This window comes from Schistocerca piceifrons, chromosome 2, assembly GCF_021461385.2.
Source record: "Schistocerca piceifrons isolate TAMUIC-IGC-003096 chromosome 2, iqSchPice1.1, whole genome shotgun sequence".
In the NCBI taxonomy this organism is placed as follows: Eukaryota; Metazoa; Arthropoda; class Insecta; order Orthoptera; family Acrididae; genus Schistocerca; species Schistocerca piceifrons.
Genome location: NC_060139.1, coordinates 398,262,041 through 398,285,454, shown reverse-complemented (window position 1 = coordinate 398,285,454; position 23,414 = coordinate 398,262,041). Strand labels below are relative to the sequence as shown.

Sequence of the window (23,414 nt, the reverse complement as noted above, 5' to 3'; positions counted from 1 at the left end):
TTTGACAACTAATTAGTTACAAATGACACAGACCAACATCTAGTATCATGGCACCTTAATTAGCAAATAAAAATAATCACTTCACTTGCAAAAATTTGCGATGGGTATTGCAACATAGAAATGCATCCACTTTGTACAATATAGTTTCTCACATATCTCCAGAATATTTACACAAAAGTCCGTAGGAAATCTGACTACCTCTGCAGTAAACAACACAGATAATAGGTATATGAAAATTTTACTAAGCTTCAATAAATATGTCTTGTACAATTTTTGCAAGGTAAATTAATTAATTAATAATATATGTATAAAACATAAATACAAAGCATTCAATAAGGAATACAATGTTTTCTTCTTTTTTTTAAAAAAAAAAAATAAAAATAAAAGAGGGCATTCAAATACTTCATCACAGCCATTCATCTCTTTTTTAGAGATATGAACATAAAAGTATACATGCATGTGACTAAAACTCCAGGTGCTTCTATAATTCTGTTTGATGTACCTTACATTTACCAAGTGTTTGTTTCTTGTAGCTAACTGATTAATCTTCATCACTGCTCCACGTATCTACAGTGACATTCCTATGAGGTATTATTCTTCGCCTGTCAGAACAATCAGTCTTACTGTTCTGTGATTTCAGGTACTCGTCATATGCTGAATCCTGACAATGATCTGCAGTCCAGATCAGAACATTTCTATCATTACCTCCACTATACAGTTCATGGAAATGCGGATGATAAACACAACAGTTCACACAATTGTAATGGCCAGATAATGTGCTCACTTTCACACCTGTTTCTATCTCATACACAAAAATATTGCCGTCTGATGGGACATAGACCAGTCGAGGATTTGAAATTTTGGCAACATCAAACTGGACACACTTCTTAGTTTCACTTGAAATTGATCCAAAATTAACTCTTTCATTTTTGCCATTATATGTATTCCACAGACGCATTTTGTTGTCAGTACCCAGAGACAAAAGAAAAAGTCCATCTGATGTGAAACACAAACCATTGACGTAACCATCATGTGCTGTATGAGTATCTGAGTTTTCTTTGCTTGATCGCCCTTTACCATTATGTTGATCCAATACCATCAAACAGCTTTTCGCTGCTCGTACATCCCATAAAATGATCTTGTTATCACAGCTCGCTGTAGCTAAAACATGTTCTTCTCTTGGAGACCAGCGGCAGCTCAGTATTGCACTTGTATGTCCCCTTAATTCATGGGTGTATGAACCAGAAACTAAATCAACAAGTATCGCCTGATTGATGGACGTTGCCACTGCAATGAGCTTCGTGCCGGAGCCCACGGACGACATATGGTGCTGAAAGACCTTGCCTTCAAAACGAAATAAATCCGCCGGAGTCATACAACTGGTATCCCATACTTTGAGCTGCTTGTCCATACCACTGGTCAGAAATATTCCAGCGTCGAATGGATACCACTGAACACATTCTATACTATGTTTATGGGCATTTTTGTTCTTTCTGCTAATTTTGTACACCAACTTTGAAGTGAAGTGTGGTAAGCCACTATAATTAAACAAATCGTAAAAATGAATTGTTCCATCGGCCGATCCTGATATAAGGTACTTGCCCTGTACAGCATCGACATCTAGGGAATTGACACCTGCTGTATGGGCATTTTCTACGTCCCGGTGCCTGCTGAGTTGGAGATTGTACGACCTCTTGGTGGTTTCAACAGACACAAAAGATTTAGGGTCTACAATACCCGTCCTCACATCTTCCAGAAATCGAATCATTACTACGAATCCTTTCACATTTCACACAAAACGGATACGAATACAACTTCAACTCAACTAATGAAAAAAAAAAAAACTTCTTTCAACCACTGTGTAAGTCCGTCACTCACTTCTCCACATCAAAACAAAACTTCACGGTTCACGTATCAAACACTATATAAACAGATTAAACTCTTCATGCTCTGACACAAACAGCTGACTGAAAACCCACAGAGATATCTGCATAATCTATGATCTTTGTAGACATACAAAGCTTTCGCATATCTTTGCTAAAAGTTTTATGTTGCCTCTAGAGTTGTCAACAAATCATATGGTTCTGCACAAAGACGAATTCACTTTGACCGTCACGTCATATCACGTCACAGCACCGTCATGAACAGGGTGTGTTCACACTGTCAGTCACGTCACGTCAAGTCGCTTACTGTCAGTCACGTCACGTCAAGTCGCTTACACTTAGCCAGTTACCGAATGTTGGAAGTGAAGTTATGAGTTACCATCGGTGATACGAAAAGACAGAGTATAGTATTGGAACTGAGAAGTAAACAACGATAAATATTATTAATGACCAAAGAAAGGGTTAAATAGAGCCTATATTCCTCATACAATGTGTTTTTTTCTTACGTAATTCATAAAGTTATAAATAACTGTATTTTTCACCCAATTTTTTCTTCTTTAGAGCCAGCAGCATTTATCACCATTGTCAAGTCCTCGTAGAATGATGTGACGTCCATATTACGTCATTAGAGAACTGTCTTATAACAGTCACTATCATGGTAAATGATACATATTTTGAAAAATAATATGTTAATTATGATTTTTTATTTATTTTATTTGGGTTTCAACAGTAAACACTATTTAGCTACGGATAAGTGCAACAGCTATGATACAAGCCTATCGTCTATGCAGCATTCTAATAAACCCAGACAGTTTAGAAAATACATTTCGCTTGTAATTAGTTCCATAGGAAAAATGGTCATTATACTGTTTTTGTATATCGTTGGCCAAATTTTCATATAAATCCTTAAAATGAGTCTTACGAGACATCAAAGCACTGCATGATCATTGGTTATTAATAGACTAATAATACTGAAAGGGAATGGAATCCCAGAATGTCCCAGCTCAGACGGGATTTTTTTTCCTATGTTGATCATTCTTTTGACAAGCAAAGATGAGATGATTATCGTCTGCACATCTGAGTCGTTGCAGTCACAAGTGTCTGAAGTCCAAAGATGAAGGCAGAACAAATGAGCAGGAATGCTTCCTTAATTGAAACTTGTGGTTATCACACAGGATTAGTTGAGAGATAACACACTAAGTATTCAATACACATTTATTAATCACTTGTATGTAACAAATATAGCAGTTAAACACGTAATGTGACAAAAGTTAACACTGGAACAAAGCAGTCCAAAGAAGCAAAGTCACAAAGATAGGGTGCTCTGTGTCAGAGACGCCACAGGCGCCCCCCCCCCCCCCCCCCCAAGTAGTGCGGAGCAGGGCAGAGGGAAGATTCATTACACGAATTCGTAGTCTTGGTGCCAATGAGGCGGTTGTAGGCGACGGCTGGTGTGGGAAGTGTCAGAGACGCCACAGGTGGCCCCCCCCCCCCCCAAGTAGTGCGGAGCAGGGCAGAGGGAAGATTCATTACACGAATTCGTAGTCTTGTTGCCAACGAGGCGGTTGTAGGCGACGGCTGGTGTGGGAAGTGGGGTCATCACTGCCAGTGGTGCAGCAGTGCTATGGATCCAACAGCTGCAGGGGCAGAGACGAATCAGCCGAAGGCAGGGTGGCTGTGTCGGGAGGTAGATCGTTGAGTGACCAAGCCGGTTTCAGCCAATTAGCAGACACTGACTGTGGCCGTCTGTGGAGGTGGATGACAAACGTGTTCATACCACAATGTAGCATGCGGTGAGGGCCCAAATAAGGCAGCTGCAGGGCTGCTCGCACAGTGTCGCCCCACAGCATAACAAAATCGCACATAGCTAGGTCCTTGTGGATGAACATGGGCAGGATGGAGTGTGGGCAGGGCAAGGTGGTGCGGTGGTGTGCGTTGTGTGTGCATACCTAATCTTGACGAACTTGGCAGTTAGAAGAAGAGGCTCGCCATATAGAACCTCAGCGAGTGAAGCGTTATGATCTTCTTTATGGGCCTAGCGAATACCTAGCAGGACCTACAGAAGGGCTTCTGACCATAGGCCTCCATGGCACATTAGGTGGCCTTGAGTGTACGGTGCCACTGCTCGAATAGGCCATTCGCCTGTGGGTGATTGGCTGTGGTAAGAAATTTGGCAACGCCACAGAGTTCGTAGAGGCGTGTGAAGAGGGGGGTACTCAAACTGCTGTCCCTGGTCGGTTGTGAGAGGTAGAGAACAGCCAAAGTGAGCAACCCACACCGAGACAAAGGAGTGGGCGACGGTCTCGGCTGTGATGTCAGTAAGGGGGACTGCCTTGACCCAGTGGGTCAAATGGTCGATGATCGATAAGATGTATCTGTAACCCTTGGTTCTATATGAGAACGTGGTAACGTATGTTTTTCGAGGGCCGTTACTTACTGTACCCAAGTAGTTTATTCTTTTGAACATTCTGTGTACATGAGTCACGGAAATTGAGGGCTTAATGGCTTCCTTCATCTCCAGCTCTGACAGATAAACATCTACATATCTTATAAGTCCCTGGTGGTGACTTTTATGATTCAGTGTATAAGCAACTTTTTCTTTCTTTTTTTTTGACCTAGAGGGTTGTCGTCTACCAGTTTATTGGCAGTGTCCCTTATCGAAATCAATGCAGACTCTACTCTTCCCAACAGCCTTGGGATTCCGAATTATATTTTCAATTACAGCGTATGAGATGAGTAATAATTTTTCCAAAGCCATGGAATAGTATTTCCTAACATTACCATTGATTGCCTTGACAAACACATAGAAAGGACGAGCAGTGTTGAGCTTGATCTCTATTGGACGATATGGACGTGCCAGAAACACCCATTCAAAATGTCAAACTTGCCCAATGGAGGTTGAGCATGCCTGCCAACGTTGCTGCACCGGCACGGGACGCACACACAGCTCCAAGTGCGACAGTCGTGCTTCACTCCAGGCCAGATGATGTGCTCTGTAATGAGCTAAGCTGTGAAAGGCAGTAAAGACTCTATGATGAAGGGTGGCAGAGACCAGGGACGGAGTGTGCCCATAGAGGTCCCACAAAGGACAAGGATCGTCGAATCAGGTAGTATATGGGGCTGGACAGAAACCAATGAGTCGTTGTCTGATATTATTCGCTATGTATCATTGTTGTCAGCTTGTAGTCAGGCGAGCTCCTCCAGATTCAGTGGTGCAGTTAGCACGCAGATGCCAAAATGTTCTCTGCATCACGGATATAGCATGCGTCGGAAGATTGCTGACAGATGTAGCACCTCGGCAGAAGGTTCTTAGCTGGCTTACGAACAGCGCCCTCGAGTTGCTTGTGATCTGTATAGATCGTGAAGGGTCGCCCCTTGAGGTCACTATGGAAATGTTTAATCGCCTCGTACACAGTGAGGAGCTCATGGTCGAAAGCTGACCACTTGCACTGGCTCTTAGTCAGTTTCTTGGAAAAGAAGTGGAGGGTTGCGTGGAGTAAGCGGTATGTTGTTGTAAAACAGCACCCACAGCTGAGTCACTGGCACTTGGTCCACTCCGACTTCCGTTTTCCAGTGGTGTTTTTGCCGGAGAGGGTGTCAGTGAGAGCCATTTGGATGGAGGCAGCTTGAGGAATATGGTGGCGGTAAAAGTTTGCCATACCCAGAAAACGATGGAGCTGAGTGTAATCCTTGGGGAGAGGAAAGCTAAGTGTGATTTCTACACGAGAACTCGTGGGTCTGAGGCCGTCGGCAGAGACAAAATGGCCGAGGAAGGTAACGGACGTGGAACACAGTTGAGATTTATCGTGGTTGATCACCACACAATTGGCAGTGAGGGCCGAACGGACTGCATCGAGGTGAACTTGTTGCTCCTCAGCAGACGAGGCAAAGATAAGTATATCATTGAAGTAAGCACAGACAAATGGAGGAAGGAGCAAAGTGGTTTCAATGAACCACTGCCACGTCTGCACAGCATTTGTCAATCCATAAGGCATGTAACAGTATTCAAATAGGCCAAAGAGTGTGATGATGGATGTCTTCGGAATATCCAGTGGATGCATGGGAATCTGATGATATGCCTTCAAACAAACTAAAACGTAGAAAAAGGTAGAACCATGGGGTAATTGGGTGAAATCCTGGAAATATGGAATGGGATAGTTATCGATAATGGTGCAAGCATTAAGGGACCTGCAGTCCCCGCACATGTGTAAGGTGCCATCCTTTTTGGGAACAAGGTGAATAGGTAAAGACCAGTTGCTATTGGAAGGGTGGAGCACGCCTGAAGCCAACAGACCCTGAATGATCTCCTTGGTGTACAGAAGCGTTGACTGGCGGACTGGCGGTGGTGCGAATCCTATGACAAGTGCCATTACTGATGGCCAATACTCGAGTAGGAGGGTCAACAAGAAGGATCAGGAAGGTATCCACAGGCAACGTCGGTTCACTGACCTTGGTGAACTGGGGCGGCATAGGCGGGGCATTAGCTGTAGTCGGCGCTAGAAGTCTTGATGCAGGAGCGAAGCGGCGCAAAGAATCTGGAGGTGTGCATGCAGGTGCGTCTTGTAGATTCGTCTGTAGCGGTGTGAAAAAACGAGCATGCAATGAAATGCTCGACACAGGAGCATATTGGTGAGAAGAAGCTGTAGAGGCGTGTGATGGTCCACCTCACTGTGGGGCTGCAGATAGGCAATGTATGGTATGCCATGGATGTGACAATTCGGCAGAGGCAGAGGCGATTCATGTGCATGAGGCCTCGTTCTGTGTGTGGAGTTCGTCGAGCGCACCTGCAACAGATCAGAGAGCTGTGTTGTTCTGCGCTCGGCCAGGAACACACATGTGGAAAGAATAGCCAAGGAGGGGGACAGTGAAGTCATGCTGAACTCATGTGAACATCGAACTGTAGAGCCAGGTGCTTGGCAGATCGTGGCGGCCTGCAGGTCTGATGAAAGTTCATAATTGTGTAGAAAATCCAACCCGATCACAGATTCATCCACGTCGGCAGCGTGGATGGTCCAAGGGAAGGTGTGAACCAGTGGTAGGTGAAGTGACATCTTGATGGAGCCATGGACCACAATGGGAGAACGATCGGCGGCGATCAAGGCAAAGGTAGACGCGGATAGCGTGTCGTCAGTGTGCTTGGCCGCGATTACACTAACGTTGGCGCCAGTGTCGACGAGAAAACGGACGCTCACCGATATGTCTGTGGCATAGAGGCGTCTCATCACTAAAGCAGATGGTGCAGCGTCGGACGATAGGCGCCATGAAGGTACGTGGCGGGACGTGGCACCTAAACGTGCCCATCGGTCTCGTTTGGGTAGGCGCAAGGCGCGCGGCAGTTGTGTGTGGCGTCCCCATAAGTAGCGTGGAACCAGCACAGCAGGTCGGCCGGTTGGTGTGGCAGTGCGGTACGGGAGGGGGTCGCAGATAACTGCTGTCAGGAGCCCATTGGCAGTATGTCCTGTAGGCCACTAGGTGGCAGCTCCTGACAGGCAGCCAAGGAGAGTCTGCTGGCCTCTGTCGACAGGGCGCGGAACCGGAGGCGAGAGAGTGCCGACTGTGGATGATGGAGAAGACGTTCGTGACAGGCGGTGGCGGTGACAAATGATAGTGTAAGCCTTATCCGCCACGTGTAACTGAACCTCGAGTGAATCAGTAACGTGAGACAGTAGATGAAGTTGCAAATCCGAAGGCATTTTGACCATCCACAACGTCTAAAGTGCGGCATCAGGTAAAGCTTTGTCGTCGATTAATGCACGTAGGCGCCGCCAAAGCTGCAAAGGGGTATGGTCATCGAGATGCTCCTCGTGAATAATGTGACGCATAACCTCCACTGGAGGAAGGGAAATTCGCTTGATATGCAGTGCTTTGGCCGTTGAATACTTGTGGGAGATGGGCGGTGAGAGAAGCAAGTCGCTGATGACCTCTTTATGTGTGGTGGCTCACCAGGCAGACAAAACGGGTGTCATCATCCAAAATGCCATGGATGTCCAGTAGGTGCTCTACTAATGCGAACCAAGCTCTTGGATTGTGTTTTTGTAATGCAAGTAGCTTAGGGAACCTGCCAGGTAATACATGTTGAGGCAGTACCAGCAGATGGGGATCGGTGCGGGCAGAGCAGGATGCCTGCAATGCCAGATGTGCGGTAGTGGTGAACGGTGCATCGCCTGAGGTTTGTGTGGGGTGGTGGCTGCATGCAGCACATGGTGAGGAGTGAGCGGGTGTATAAGTCATCACAGTGTGTCCAATCTGCAAGCTCGATGAAGTACGTGGCATGGGTATAACGGCCAGTGCCATTGCAGCAGCGAGTGGGGAGTGGTCACGGTGGAGCCAAGGGGAGGCTGACCCAGTAACCAGCGAGGGTGAAATGGCCGGCGCCATTACGAAGCCGAGCGGAATGCGGTCGTGGTGCAACCATGGTAATGGTACGATGGCCTCGGAAAACGACACGGTCAAGGCGATCGGCGTCGCCAAGATGGCGTGTGGGGCTGCTGCCGCACCATGTATATTAGAATGTGCTACCCTATGCATATAAATGTTGAAGTCACAGTTCTGGAACTCTGTCAGTAGGTCAAGCCATTCTGAAGGTAACGATGTACATGAAGGATAAATCACAATGTCTTTTACTGGAAGGTCAGCCACATTGTGATTAGGTGACAGGCACTGTCCATGTTGTGGCTGCTGTTGTGCTGCCACACTAGGCGTGGGCCATGTTGAACCGGGTAAGGTTAGTTGGCTGCTGGCACGTCCGGGCGTAAATAATTGTTCACTTTTAACCAAATTCGAAGTAGGTACACTTGTCCACTCGTGGTCACAAGCGGCATAGTTAATGGGGCCCATTACACTTGCACTGAAAGATACTGGTAGATCCATTGTGGCGGAAACAATGTGGGCTGGCAGACAAAGTTCGTAAATGACGAAAACAAGCAAAAAGTAATTCGTGATGAGACGATGATGGTGTCGGGGTCACTGCTGTGGTTATCACTTAGGATTAGTTGAGAGATAACACACACTAAGCATTCAATACACATTTATTAATCACTTGTATGGAACAAACGTAGCAGTTGAACATGTAACGTGCCAAAAGTTAACACTGGAACAAAGCAGTCCAAAGAAGCAAAGTCGCAAAGATAGGGCGCTCTGGACCAGAGACGCTACAGACTCATTCTTTTAATTGTAGAGATCGCTCTTATGTGTACAGGCATATTGTGAAACCAAGATAATCTTAGTAAGTGGGACTGCATCCATTTATAATACTTGCCTTTAGGTGCAGATGGTTGCCATTCCCCTTCCTACTGGGTTCTGATTTCCATTTTTATGTGATACCAAAGGTCCAAATAAGGTAACTGAATATTCAAGAAGGTTCCAAACATTGCAGCTTCCTTGGCCAGATAGTCCTGAGTTTCATCATATAAAATACCCTTATGAGCTTTAATCCTCAGGATAAAAATATACTTCTTATGTCGAGAGCATACTGTTATTTCCTGGCATATGTCAATGACCAGTTTACTACTGTACTTGTCGCAATTTCTGCTCTCTATGGCAGTCAGAATGCTCTTTGAGTCTGAGATAATTAGGATCCTTTTGTAATTCTGTGTTACCAAGAATCTGATGGCCTTCATGATTGCTAGTGCTTCCGCAATATAAGAAGAAGTTGTTAGGGAAATGTGTGTTGTTCTTAGTGACCCATTTGTGAACATAAGGTAGCACACTCAACCTTACCTTCTGCCACAATTTGTGATCCATCAGTGTAGGTTTGGAGAGTGTCGCTCCATGTTTCATGGAGGTACGCGCTTGTTATTGCATTATGGTTGCTGTCACAGCAGTCACCAAATTATAAGTAAAGCCCTGGAGTGAGAGGTGAACACACTCGAAAAGGCCATTCATACATAGGAAGTCTTTTTGATCTTATAATAGTTGTGGTGAGGTTTTACAATGAGAACAAACTTCTAAAAAACCTGGTGGATGGTATTAGACTCTGTTGATCAAAATAGTTCTTTCTTTTTACTTTCATTCCAATTGATCCCTAGTGAGGTCCTACAGGATGTAGAACATGCCAGAAAACAATATACATGATAAATATTTACAACTAAAACAAATAAGCTAATGTAGCTTCCACAGGTCCCAAGTGGAATGATCGTCTTTTTTTTAAATGAATACTATATGAAAGGATGATTTTACAAAACTCATTTACTATGGTCGCATTAACCCATTGAATTTAAAATTAAAAAAAAGGTTTTTTTATTTATAAGGTAATAAACATATAATTGAACTACTATAATACTTATTTACAATGAACAAATTAGTTGGTTCTACTGAGAAATTCATCAATGGTGTATAAGAAGTTGGCCACCAATAAATCTTTTAGGCTTCTCTTAAACTGAATTTCATTGGTTGTTAAACTTTTTATGGCTGCTGGCAAGTTATTGAAAATGTGTGTTCCTGAATGATGCACACCTTTTTGTGCAAGAGTAAGTGACTTTAAATCCTTGTGAAGATTATTTTTATTTCTAGTACTGATTCCATGAACTGAGCTGTTGGTTTAAAAAAAATATATTTTTAATGACAAATTTCATTAAGGAATAAATATATTGGGAAGCAGGCTTCTGCCGGATGATCTTGAGTTTATACCATGTATAACTCTTATTGCACGTTTTTGTGCCCGGAAAACTTCATCTTGGCTTGATGAATTAGCCCAAAAAATAATCCCATATGACATTATGGAGTGAAAGTAAGCATAGTATGCCAGCTTTTTCATTTTTATATTCCCTATGTCTGACAGAATTCAGATGAAAATAGTGTGTAGCCCATCACATTTACTGATTACCAGGTGAGATGTGAGTGCTAAACTTTCCATTATAGACTTGTTAGCGAGCCATTGGTGCCTAAGATGTGAAGTCATTGCCAGTGCATCTACTAAGAGCGCATTGGTAGGAGCTGATCTCATGGTTCCTAAACAATCCAGACGCAGCTATATTGAAATGTCTGTAACTTACGGAGACACTTGATACTGACATTCCAATATACTGTGCAACCATACTGAACCCTACTCCTAATTAATGTTAATATAAGGTCAATACGACATTAGGGTTCACACCCCACCATACTCTACTTAAAGATCTGATGTTCATGACTAGAAGGCAAATATCAATAATGGACTGAATGTGAGGAATCCAACTGAGTATGGAATCAAACCACATTCCCAAAAACTTGGCTGAAGTTTTGACAAGGAATGTATAGCTCCTTGAGTGAATTTCGCTATAGTACACTTGATGTCTTGAAAATATAATAACTGAGGACTCTGAAAAATAGATTTCTAGGTCATTAGCCTGTAACCAATCATCCATATCTAAAACTGCCTCTGTCAGATTGCTAACTGTGGAATCCTTCGTCAGATGAGTATAGACATACATCTTCTGCATACTGGACAGTATAAAAGTTAGGAGGAATAATATTTTCTAGGTTCCCAGAGTAAAGGGCTAAGGGTAGCTTCCTGCGTTAAGCCACTGGAATGAATCATAGATCCCCAAAAGTAGTTCTGGTATTTTACACAGACTGATCTCTCCTCAAGGAAAGCATTAATGCTATACATACTCATAGGAAGACCAGTTCAGTTCAGACCGGAACTTTATCATAAGCTGATGTCACATCTAAGAATAATGATATTAAAAACTTCTTTTCATGAAAAACAGATAGAATGTCACTGCTCAACATTGTTAAGTTGTCCAACGTTCCTCTGCCCTTGATGAAGCTAAACTGGGATCAAGGTAATAATCCATTAGTTACCAGCCAAGCCCAAGACAGTTTTTGACAAGTCTTTCAAGAGTTTTCCCCACAAAAGAAGACAAAGCAACTGGCCTGTAAGAGGTGTTATTTTTGGGATCTTCCCCTAGTTTCAGTATAGTCATAGTCATCTGCATAGTACATTCTTCCATAAGCTCTCCTCTTCCCCATGTTTCATTGAATATCCAAAGAAGAAGACCATTCTATCTGTTTTCTATCATCCCATAGTGGAAGTAGTCAATTCCTGGAGCAGTATTTGTAGGATTTTTCAAAGCCACCTCCAACTCATGTCTGGAGAATGAGGCTAATAGAAGACGATTAAGATCCATTTCCTGTGGAATAGCCACGTGGCTTCAGAACAAGGTGGAGGAATTACTTGTGACACAAAGCCTTCTAACCATAAAGGTTCCACCACCAAAGATCCAACTGCAAGAAGGTGTTTTAGAAAGCCAATTGTCTTCCGCATTTATGATATGTTAGGGTGCTTATTCAGTCCATTACAATAGTTGATCTAAGTCAACTTTTCCTTTGAGAATCTCCTGGTGTTTGCATAAAGTATTTTGAAGTCCGGGAATCTATGCACTGTCTGTTCCCTGCAACATTCAGTTAGTGCTAATCTTATTTTAGCCACAGCTTTGGAACATTCAGCAACCCACTAAAAATTTGTGGTTTATCAGAGAAAGTTCTTTTTTCCTCTCGGGAATTGCATTGCAACCCAATGGATCAATGGCTGCCATAAGAGCTGTGTAGGCTTTCTGTGGTGTCCATACTAGATACAGTTGCAGATTACTTCCTGCTTAGTTTGTTGATATGTTTTCCAGCAGGCATCCTTTATTTTGCAAAGGCTGTTTAAGTAACACCTCCTTCTCTAACTTATATATCGAAGTACACTACTGTTTTAATGAGGTAATGGTCTAATCCAATCGCACTGCAGATGGTCGTCTATAAAGGGAAGGAAACACTTTTGGAGATCTGTTATTCAAAATGACCAAGTCTAGATCCTCTACTGTACTGAAGAGGCGACAACCTTCTGGATCGTTGACAGCATTGCCTCAAGCACTGGGATGAGAGTTAAAATCCCTACAGATAAGGAAGGGTGGATGAAACTGAATAAACAGTTGTTGCCGCATATTGCTGTTGGTTACAGTCTGGGGAGCTGTATATATGAACTCAATACAGAAGTTTTCAGTGTTTCTCTTTCTGCAGCTGCTACTTGAAATGTTAAATTATTTAAGTTTCAATGTATCACATTGTAACTAAAGGTGTCCTTAACTAAGAACGCTGCTCCTCCTTTACCATCTTTTCTGTCTCACCTTACTAAATTATGTCGTTTGAAAAGAACTGGCGTTTGCGGTTTGAACCACATTTCGTGTAGAGTCACAATAGAGATATTTTGTTTATCTTGTTCTTTTTCCAGTATTTCACTGTTCGAAATTGCTGACCCAGCATTCCATTATAATATATTAAAGGCCATCCTGAAGTGAGAAGATGCTTCTTTCTGGTTCTGAACCATGTTTCGTTTCTTGGATAAAACAGAGGAAATCATATTGTAAATTTCTGCTTGCTCTAGATTGTGTGTTTTTGAAGATGTTAACTGAGTTATTAAATTTAATATTTCAGATACTAGTTTATCAATGAATGCAGAGTTTTTGTCCTTCCCTCTGGGAAGTTGTCCACATGTGTTTGGTAACTTGGGAGCACCATTGTGATGATGTGGAGCATAAGGTTTCTCTATAATGGGGGGGATGCAGGTAAACTTGCATTTACAAAGGTGGGGATAGGAGTCGGCATAGGTTTTGTAGGCTTAGGACTGTTAGAGTGGATGATGGTTGTGAACCTGTGCTGTGTAGTTCGTGGTAGAGGAAATTCCTTCTAACAATCCAGTTTACTTTTACCCTGGTTTCCTGCCACTGAGGCATGTCTGTGGTTAAAATATTTTTCAGCTTCTTTGAAAGAAATGTTGAGAACAGGTGATGCATTTGTATTGTCTTGCTGTTTTAGATACATTGGACAAGTTTTGTCTCAGTGACTTGTGATTGCCTTTGCAATTTATACAGCATGTAGTTTGTCTTGAGCACATTGACTCTTCATGGCTACCTCCACATTTATCAAATGTATCTCTGACTCGTATTGATTACTTAAATGGCCATATCTTTAGACAATGGAAGCATGTCTATATGAGAATGTGGTAACATATATTTTTCGAGGGCCGTTAGTTACTGTACCCAAGTAGTTTATTCTTTTGAACATTCTGTGTACATGAGTCATGGGAATTGAGGACTTAATGGCTTCCTTCAGCTCCAGCTCTGACAGATAAACATCTACATTTCTTACAAGTCCCTGGTGGTGACTTTTATGATTCAGTGTATAAGCTACTTTTTCTTTCTTTTTTTTGACCTAGAGGGTTGTCGTCTACCAATTTATTGGCAGTGTCCCTTAGCGAAATCAATGCGGACTCTGCTCTTCCCAACAGCCTTGAGATTCCGAATTATATTTTCAATTACAGCGTATGAGATGAGTAATAATTTTTCCAAAGCCATGGAATAGTATTTCCTAACATTACCACTGACTGCCTTGACAAACACATAGAAAGGACGAGCAGTGTTGAGCTTGATCTCTGTTGGTTTTATTTGGATCACAGACAGTAGACACATTTTGAGGAATCAGATTTCCTCTCTGAGTGATTTGTGCTTCTCTCAATACTTGTACTACGACTGAATTAATCTTCGACAGCGGAGCTGCCGTCTCTGAAATGGAACTTCTCTGTTTATGTAAGGAATAAGTATCTGTTACACCTGGGTTGAGTGATGTTCCGGTTCGATACCTCGCTTGTTTGTTGATGAAGATGGTTGGGATCGCCATTTTTTCTTCCTCATGTCTTTATTTTGGTTCAGCATACACTTCGATGCCAGTCTTGATGTTTGGTCTACCTCCACACTCAAACTATCGAGAGCTTCTGCCCTCTGAAAATCGTGAGCGTGTATATGGGTGGGAGGAGGGAGGGGTCTCGCGTCCGTCGGCCGTCGTAATTTAATACATTATTATTATTATTATTATTATTATTATTTGATTGTTGCCGACTTACGTGGTGGGCCTTAATAAAAATGATATTTCATTTAATTTTGATTTACGATTAAATGCTTTCCTGAAGTTCTCCTTTTTAACAATATTAATCTCAAATTATTTGTTACGTTAATGAATGTTAGGCTCGCTGAATCTTAAAGCATGAGCATATAAGCTGAACAATGTAATAAACTTTTCATATTAATTTCCTCGGCTAGTCAGTTCACTTTAAAGCAAGAAATCTTTAGTTATTAATTACAATTGCGGCCCACACACGCGCGAGAGTATTTTTCTTACCTCCGTCAACCATTGTATTGTAGTCGGAGTTCTGGCTCTGGCTCTCGGCTATGGTACTGAAAATAAGAATCTTAAAGCTTCGTATTTCTCCAACTTCATGCGGCTGTGGAGAAAAATTAATATTATGTTAATAGCGGGCGAGTATTTCGCTTCCGCTAATTTTTCATAAGTTAATATCGCCACGTAATGGCGTCGTTGGCTGCATCGGCCGCTGCGATTGTTGAACTGTAAATTACTTGAATGCAGGTTAAATCAAGGAAGGCGGACATGAAATCGGGATCACCTCTTACAAATTAAAAGTGCACAATAATATTAAATGAATATATTATATGCTTAACTCATACAAATATGCTTACATTTGCCAGCACTCGTAAGATGTCCGTCTATATACAATCAAAACAAGAGAGCAAGAGAAGATGACTAAAAAATTAACAAAAGAGCGTATCTTGTCGTCTCTTTAGATGATTTTGTTACATTTCCTTGCACTCGAAACCTACCCAGAGAAATTATTATTTTACGGCTACATGATAAAAATATATTATTCAATTTTTAAATGTCTCTTCTTTATAAGTACTGTTTTTTTAAGTCTTTTCGTAATATAGCACTGGGGACACTATATTGCCCCCGAAATGTTTATGTCATAACAAATGTTCGTGTTTTTTTGACATAAATATTTCCTCTTTCATGTCCACAGTGTCCACACGCAGATTTTTCTTTCACCGTCTACATATGTGACATCGCATGTTTAAACCGTTGTAATTACTGAGGTGTGTTGCACACAAAGTGTAATACAGATGAAGTTATCTACATAACAATATAATATACAATTGATTAAGTATACAGTCATGTACAAAAGGACATAGAATACAATTAGTTTCATTTTGGCTGCTTCTTTTTAGGTTTGCAACTTTTGAAGTGTTCAAAGGTATACAATCACGAGTTAGTCCGGAATATTTGAAGTCCCAGGGGTGTCAACTGTTCGCTCCCCATTTGGCGTGGCCGTAGGGAAGCCCTGGGTAAAACCTCGGCGGAGCTACAGACTAACTGCTTTGGTCACTTTCACTTAATTGTTTCTGGGATGTCATTGGAGTACAGGATGTGCATACATTACAAATATTTTTTTGTTGCAGTATGCAAAGATATGAGGTCATTATAACAATTGATTGCGGTGTCGTTGGTGATCTACGCCACGACGTTTAGCTCGCGACGGTGCCTGTTGGTGTGTTCGGTGCTCGGCGTTCGCAGTGGCTCCGGAGAGGTCAACGCCCGCTCGACGCCAGCGTGTCTCTCGCCGTCGCGGAAAGTCAGAATCAGCTGATAGGCTGCACGGTTGGCGATGCGTTTCTGTCTCGGCCGGGCGTGGCGGAGTGGGGTGATATCCGCCCCCCGCGCTTGTTGGCAGGAGTCAGCTCTGCTACGCATGTCCGACGTAGTACATGAAACATACATACAACCAACGTAATATTTGTTTCCCGCTGCAGATGGTTACGCTAGTGGGAAAGAAGCATTTATTAGTGCGGCAGTTGTTGTTAGGTTTTCGCGTTTCCGAGTGTCAAGCCAGCCAGCACTGTCCCGCAGAATACATGACATGGATCTTCTCCCGTGAATGCAGTTTTGATGCAATACTGTTTCCATTACACGTGTTTTTGTCTTGACAAAATTATTTATGTTTTCGCCACACTCGCAGGCACTGATGAGTGTCCCAATACGAGCTTAGCACAAACATTCGCCGTTTCTGCGGTCGCTGTTTTGCAACAGTCCACGCATCGCATTCCAATCTCGCATTGTTGTACTCACTGAAATTACAGTCTGTCCCAAAAATATTGACTGTGGGTTCACTTCACGTTAACAGTTCACATTTATAAGCAAATTCACAGTTTTTTGTGCGTAATATTGGCGTTTGGCATCTTCACCGCTTTTGAACGTTCAATACTAGCACTTCACTGTCCGTATCACAGTTTCACCTTCACAGTTTCTCACACTGCTTAAAGTAACTGTTTCGATTAGTTCACAAACACTAATGTATTTCACTCAGTCTGAACTGGATTTTGGCGCGTGCTGGATTTTACCAGTCTCTCGCACTAATTATCTCTTTTCATTTTCCACTTAGAGTCGCACTTGCCTTCAGATTTTTTGACTATACAATTGTATTTCTGTCTCATCTGAGGTAAGTCCCTATGTCATGTCTGCCCACTCATTGCGTACTTGCCCTCCAGAGTCAGGCTCGACTTTACAAAACTTTGCCTCTCGCATTATTGTACACATTTTATAATCTAGGCCTTGCGTGCAAGTTCCTAGATTAATGTTAGTTTGTGACTTTTGTTTACACGATAAATTCGTGCAAATCTCTGCCTTAGCAGATGGCAATATATTTTAAGTGCTTAGCGGTTGTCGCGTTTACTTATTTGCTTTGTACCTTGTCCACAACACATGAGGTACCTTGTTTGATGTACACCCTGCAATCATGATATTTAGTAAATTATGATTGAGCATATTTCAAGATCGGTATAGACATAAATAGATGGAACAACATATACTCTATAATATTGAATTTCATAAGTTTCATTACTACTACAGTTCAAAAATATTCATGACACACTAATGAAAAATTCTTTCATCATTAAATGCTGTTGATTTTTTAAAAATATTTTTAAAAGCATTTTTAAACATGAAATTTGTAAAATATTCTTAAGCATAAGTTCATTTTTTTTCAAAATGCAAATGCTTAAAAATACTGTTATTCCTTAACATCTACAAAATTGAATCGCACTAATCTTGTGCGCCTCATTGTCTTTAAATGCTACACTAAAATCTGAACATTTACACACAGAAAAAAATACACTCTAAACTTAACCTACTACACACAAATATAAACGTTGCTCTGCTGAGCGAACTTCTTTAAGTCTTTGTATGGATAGAGTCCTTTAATCTCTTCCGATTCTACGTCACCCAACAAATAGCTACATCCATGTGGCATGTTTTGTAGGGCCCGGCATACACCGGTTGCCATTTTTTATTCTTTTTTGCTAACGTAGATGACTTGGGATGAGTCCTTATTAACACCAAGTCACCTAGTTGATACACTGTTACCTTCTTTATTTTCTTGTCATGCTTCTCCTTTCGGTGCTCCGCGCACCTCGTTAAGCTATTTAAAGTCTCAGCTATAATTTGTTCGTGAGGTACAACTTGTCGTGGTACAGTTGGTAATGGTGACAGCCAGCTGTCGGTTTCATTCTTTCCAAATATGACTTCTAGTGGAGCATAACCGGTGGCTGAATGTGGAAATCTATTGTGGAGTTCCTCAAAAGTCGAAACGTATTCTGCCCACTTGGTGTGGCGATTCGGAATGTAAGTTATCATGAAGCTGTTCAACTCTTTAAAGGTACGCTCTACAAGACTGCTCTCCGGGTGAAATCGAGCTACAAAAATGTGTTTAATACCTTGCTCTTGTAGAAACGTTTTCCATTTGAGACCGGTAAAATAGGTGGCATTATCGGATAATATGATCTGTGGTTTGCCAACATTAACAAAATAATCTGTTCGTAATTTCTGAATGAGGGGTGTGGCCGTTGAAGCTTTTACAGGATACAATTTTAGAAATTTGGAAAAGGCATCATATACAGCAAATACATATTTCACACCACCTTTGCCAGTGGGTAGTGGCCCTAGAATGTCAACAGAAACTAGTCGTAATGGTTTGTCAGGAATAACAGGGTGCAATTCACTTAAAGTGGGCAGATTTGTAGGTTTTGTCCTTTGACAAACTACACATATCCTTACAACATTCTGAATTATTCTTTTCATATTCTTAAAATGACATTGTCTTGCGAGAAGTGCTCTACATTTTTCAATACCCACATGTCCCCACGAAAGGTGCACGTGCCAGATTAAATCACTGATACATACTTCCGGTACACAGATACACCACAAGTCCTTGTTAACATCCTTCTGGAAATATAATACCCCATTTTGCACAGAATAATGGCTACCTATCTGATTTCCACCCGAAGATAGGAGTTCTTGTTTGACTTTTCCCAAGGCGGGATCTTCGTCCTGTAAACTAGGCAGTTGCTTGCACGCCTGCAGGAACTTTTTTCGACAAGTAGGGTCTTTCATAACTAAAATTTTGTACTCTACTGCCTGTTCTAGTATTGTTGTTAGCTCAGGAAGACCTTGCGGCAACCGTGACAAAGCATCAGGTACTACGTTGTCACAACCTTTTATATGCATTATTTGAAATTGATATTCCTGCAGAGCAAGCACCCACCTAGTCAACCTGTCGTGCATTAACTTGCATGTCAGCAAAAAAACTTAAGGCCTGATGATCACAGAAAATTTTTACATTTTTTCCGTACACATCATATCTGAACTTCTTCATGGCCCATACTACTGCTTGTGTTTCGAGTTCGGTGACTGTATATGATCGTTCACAACTTGACAACACTCGGCTTGCGAAACCGATTATTCTTACGTTCTTGTTTCTACCTTCCTCATCGATTTGGAATAAACAAGCGCCTAGTCCGACAGTGGAAGCGTCTGTAGCAAGGCAAAATTCCTTTGACATGTCGGGATGTGACAGTGGATTAGCATTTAGAAGGGCTTGTCGTATTTGTTCAAATGACTGCTGGCACAGTTCATTCCATATCCAGGATGCATTCTTTCTCAACAAGTTTAACAGGGTATTATCATTTAAAAGCTGGTCAGGTATGAATCGTCTGAAAAATGACACTAGACCCAGAAATGCCTTTAACTGTTTCTTGGTTCTAGGAGGAGGGAAGTTCTCAATTGCTGCCATTTTCTTCGGATCGGGCACAATACCTGTAGGTGATATTACATGGCCAAGAAATTTTATTCTCTCCCTGCCAAATTTGGATTTTGCGAGGTTTGCTGTTACGCCTACCTCAGAAAATCTTTTTAGTACGCATCTCAGCGTGCCCATGTGGCTTTCCCAATCGGGAGTAGATATTAATAAGTCATCGACATACAACGTTACTCGGTCCAACAAAGCTGGTCCTAATACTGTATCGAGCGCTGCAATGAAGACACCTGCACTAACATTTAATCCAAATGGTAAAACTTTAGATTGGTAACTTCTGCTGGCAAACACAAAGGCAGAGTACTTGCTTGATGATTCAGTTAGTGGGATTTGCCAATACGACGAACGCATATCGACAGAGGTGAGATATTTAACTCCATAAAACTTCTGTATCTGTTCATCCAGGTTTTTGGTCGCGTTCTGACAGGTACAACTATTTTGTTAATATCGCGCGCATCAAGCACGAGACGTATACTGCCGTCCGCTTTCGCTACGGCCACGAGCGGACTGCTGTACGGGGTTAGAGATGGTTTAATTATCCCTCAATCAAGAATTTTTCTTATTTCCTTCGTAACTGCCTCCTTCTTTGAGCACGGGATGGTGTAGTTTGCGTGACAGAAAGTATCGTGAGGTACCACTTCGATGTTATAGGTGTGGCCCTCGATAACACCGGGTTTTTCCGAAAACACATTCTCATAATCTGTAAGGAGCTGAGTCAATTCGTTTTGTTGTGCTTCAGTCAAATGTTCTGACTCCCTGACTTTCATGGCTATCAGTTTCCTTTTTTCCTCTCTGTCTTCAGTAATAAACTCTTTATAACATGCTTGTCTTGTACTTAAGTCAGAATATAAATTCATTACCTGTATTCCTTCGAATCTCGACTGAAAGCTCCGGCAATATTTACCGTGCACTTCCCGTGTCCTCAACAACGGCAAAATTACCCGTCTACCCTCATTCATAAGGCTTACTTCCCCACATAAGAGGTCGATTTTTGCGTCCCTCTGGCGTAAAAATTCCATCCCCAGGATGCAAGCAACACCTAATCCTTTAACTACTAGGAACGAGCTTTTCATTGCTTCATTTCCTACCGTAAACTCGACTTGCACCTGGTGCTTTATGATATGAGATTGTGCACCTATTGCACCTGTTACACGACAATTCTTCACTGGCAATACTGGTATTCTATTATTTTGACTCAAGTACTTGTAAAAATTTGCACTCATGACATTGGTTGACGCACCGTTATCGACTATTATCTGTATTGGTGCTCCGTACATATCTGCTTGCAATATAGCCTGCACCACACTTTTGTCGGTTCGGTTACATTTCTGCAGTATGTCTACAAGTTCCTTTTCTATTTTTGTTCCCACATTGTATCTCAGCATACAAAGTTTATGGCTGTCATCCGTGAATGTGCCCTCACTACACCATCCTGCAGCCAACAACGGAGAGCGTATTGTGGCTGTCTTCAGTTTAACGAATGAGCATTAGTGGGTTGACAGTTGTCTGTCACTTCCACTAACCTCACATTGTGGTTCTGGTTGTTGTTGCTACTGTTGGGTTGGCCGCCCTGCCTCCCCGATGGTGTATTTTGATATTGTGTATGGCTCTGGTTTTGCGGTGGTCGGTTGTAACTCCCTGACATGTTCTGTGATGGACCTGGGTTGGCGTTCCATTGTGGCGCTGTGTTTTGTTGCCACTGTGGTGTCGGTTCATTACTACCACGCCACTGGTTTCGGTTGTTCCGCCATTGCGGATTGCCATTACCATTATATCCATTACTCATGCGTCCATCATGATGTCTCTTTCGATTTTGACGATTATAGCCGTTGCCGTTATAACCATTGCCATTGTTTGTGCCTCGATTCTGTTGCCGGTGCTCTTGCCTATTCCCGTTACCATTTGGTACTAAGTTACTACCGTTACTGTGGCTGCCATTGTAATCGGCTTTTTGTTGATTACAGCCTGCATGGTTCCACTTGTTTTTGGTTTTCATATCTTCGATCAATAAGTCAACAGAATCCACTATTTCCATGAATTGTTCTATATCGTATTCCGGCACATTGATGAAATGTATTTTAATTTCACTGGGCAACTTCATTTTTATTAATCTGATTATGTCACGATCGGACATTGGCTCGTCCCAGTACCTGGTTTTGTTTATATACTTTTCGAAATATTTGCGTAACGTTCCCATCTTAGGATTGTACATTTCTGGACTGTACAACTCCTTTCGTAGTCTTTCTTGGACGCTATCGGACCAGAATTTTTGCAAGAATGCACCTTCAAACTGTTGCATCGTTAGACATTTTTCGGACACGTCGGTGGCCCACAGTGCCGCGTCACCTTGAATAAAGGAGACCACGAACTGTATTCTTTGTCTTTCCATCCATGCCCTGGGAAACACATTCCTGAAGCTCTTAATAAATACCACAGGGTGGACATTTCGCTTTTCGCTATTGAAGGGTTGGAGTGTCCTGTGTTTTATTACATTGTCCTCTTTTTTGCACATCTGATTGCTACATTCTGTGACGCTCATTACTTCGTGATGTGCGCTGCACGGTATCGCATGTTGTTCGTGCTCGTAATTCACATTAGGTTGCGGTTGCGCACTCGCACCCTGCATACAGTCTGCGTTTTTATAGTAATCAGTATGCGGAGTTGGATTCATTATCTGTCCGCCACTGTTTACATTGCTTTCCAACGCAGACAGTCTCCGCGCGACCTCCTGTTGCCAATTTGGCAACTCCGCTGTCACACGGGACTTGATCTCTGTTAATTCGACATGTAGTGCGGCAGCGCTAGCGTCAATATTTACACTCGCGGCCGCAGTCGCTTGTTCTACAGCTATTTTTACGTCGCTTTCGATCTTTGCAGATATCTCGCGATCCTTTACTTCTAGCCATTCATTTAATTCTTTTTCGACTTTTTGAGCTTGCACTTCCAAATATGTATCAATACTTTTCCGTGCATCTATCTCCACATTATCCACGCGGTTGGTTAAAGTCTGGACATTTTCTTCAAGCCTAGCCTGCGATATTTGTAATTTTTGCATCTCACCAGCTAAGCTTTGCAGAAGATCGGGTTTTCTTTGCAAGCGTCCCGCATCTCGGCAAGTTCGCTTTGGATACTGTCTAGCTTCGCTTCACTGCGCTGCTCTTGCTCAATGAGCTTTTGCGTTAATTTTTTCTCTTGGTCATGTAGCATTTGCGTTATTTTTTTCTCCTGCTCATATAGCATCTGAGCCAGTTTTTCGTCTCTTTGTTTTACTCTCTGTTCTGACGTTCTTTCTTTTTCCCTTTCTTTCTGTTCTCTTTGTTGCTCTTGCTCATAGAGCATCTGAGCCAGTTTTTCGTCTCATTGTTTTTCCCTCTGTTCTGACGTTCTTTCTTTTTCCCTATCTCTTTCTGCTAACCTGCGCAGAAATTCTGCAAATGGGTCTGCAATCGGTGAGCATACTGGTGCCCTGCTTAATCTAGCACTCGATTGGCCCCCCTGCCCAGGCAGTGGAGTTGTTGTTATTCTATTCCCATTCTGCTGTGGAGCCTCATTCACCGTCCACAGATCCTCGCCCC

At 42.3% G+C, this 23,414-nt stretch overlaps 1 protein-coding gene across 1 annotated transcript; it reads right to left on the bottom strand.

Annotated features, from left to right (window-relative positions):
- Positions 1-221: 221 nt before the first annotated feature.
- LOC124776736 (DNA excision repair protein ERCC-8-like) lies at positions 222-2,045 on the bottom strand. Its single transcript, XM_047251856.1, has one exon. The coding sequence runs from the start codon at positions 1,766-1,768 to the stop codon at positions 542-544; it is 1,227 nt and encodes a 408-aa protein (XP_047107812.1). The 5' UTR covers positions 1,769-2,045; the 3' UTR covers positions 222-541.
- Positions 2,046-23,414: the final 21,369 nt, after the last annotated feature.

Coding starts and splice junctions, on each gene's coding strand:
- LOC124776736 (XM_047251856.1), bottom strand. CDS start 1,768: ATGATTCGATTTCTGGAAGATGTGAGGACGGGTATTGTAGACCCTAAA.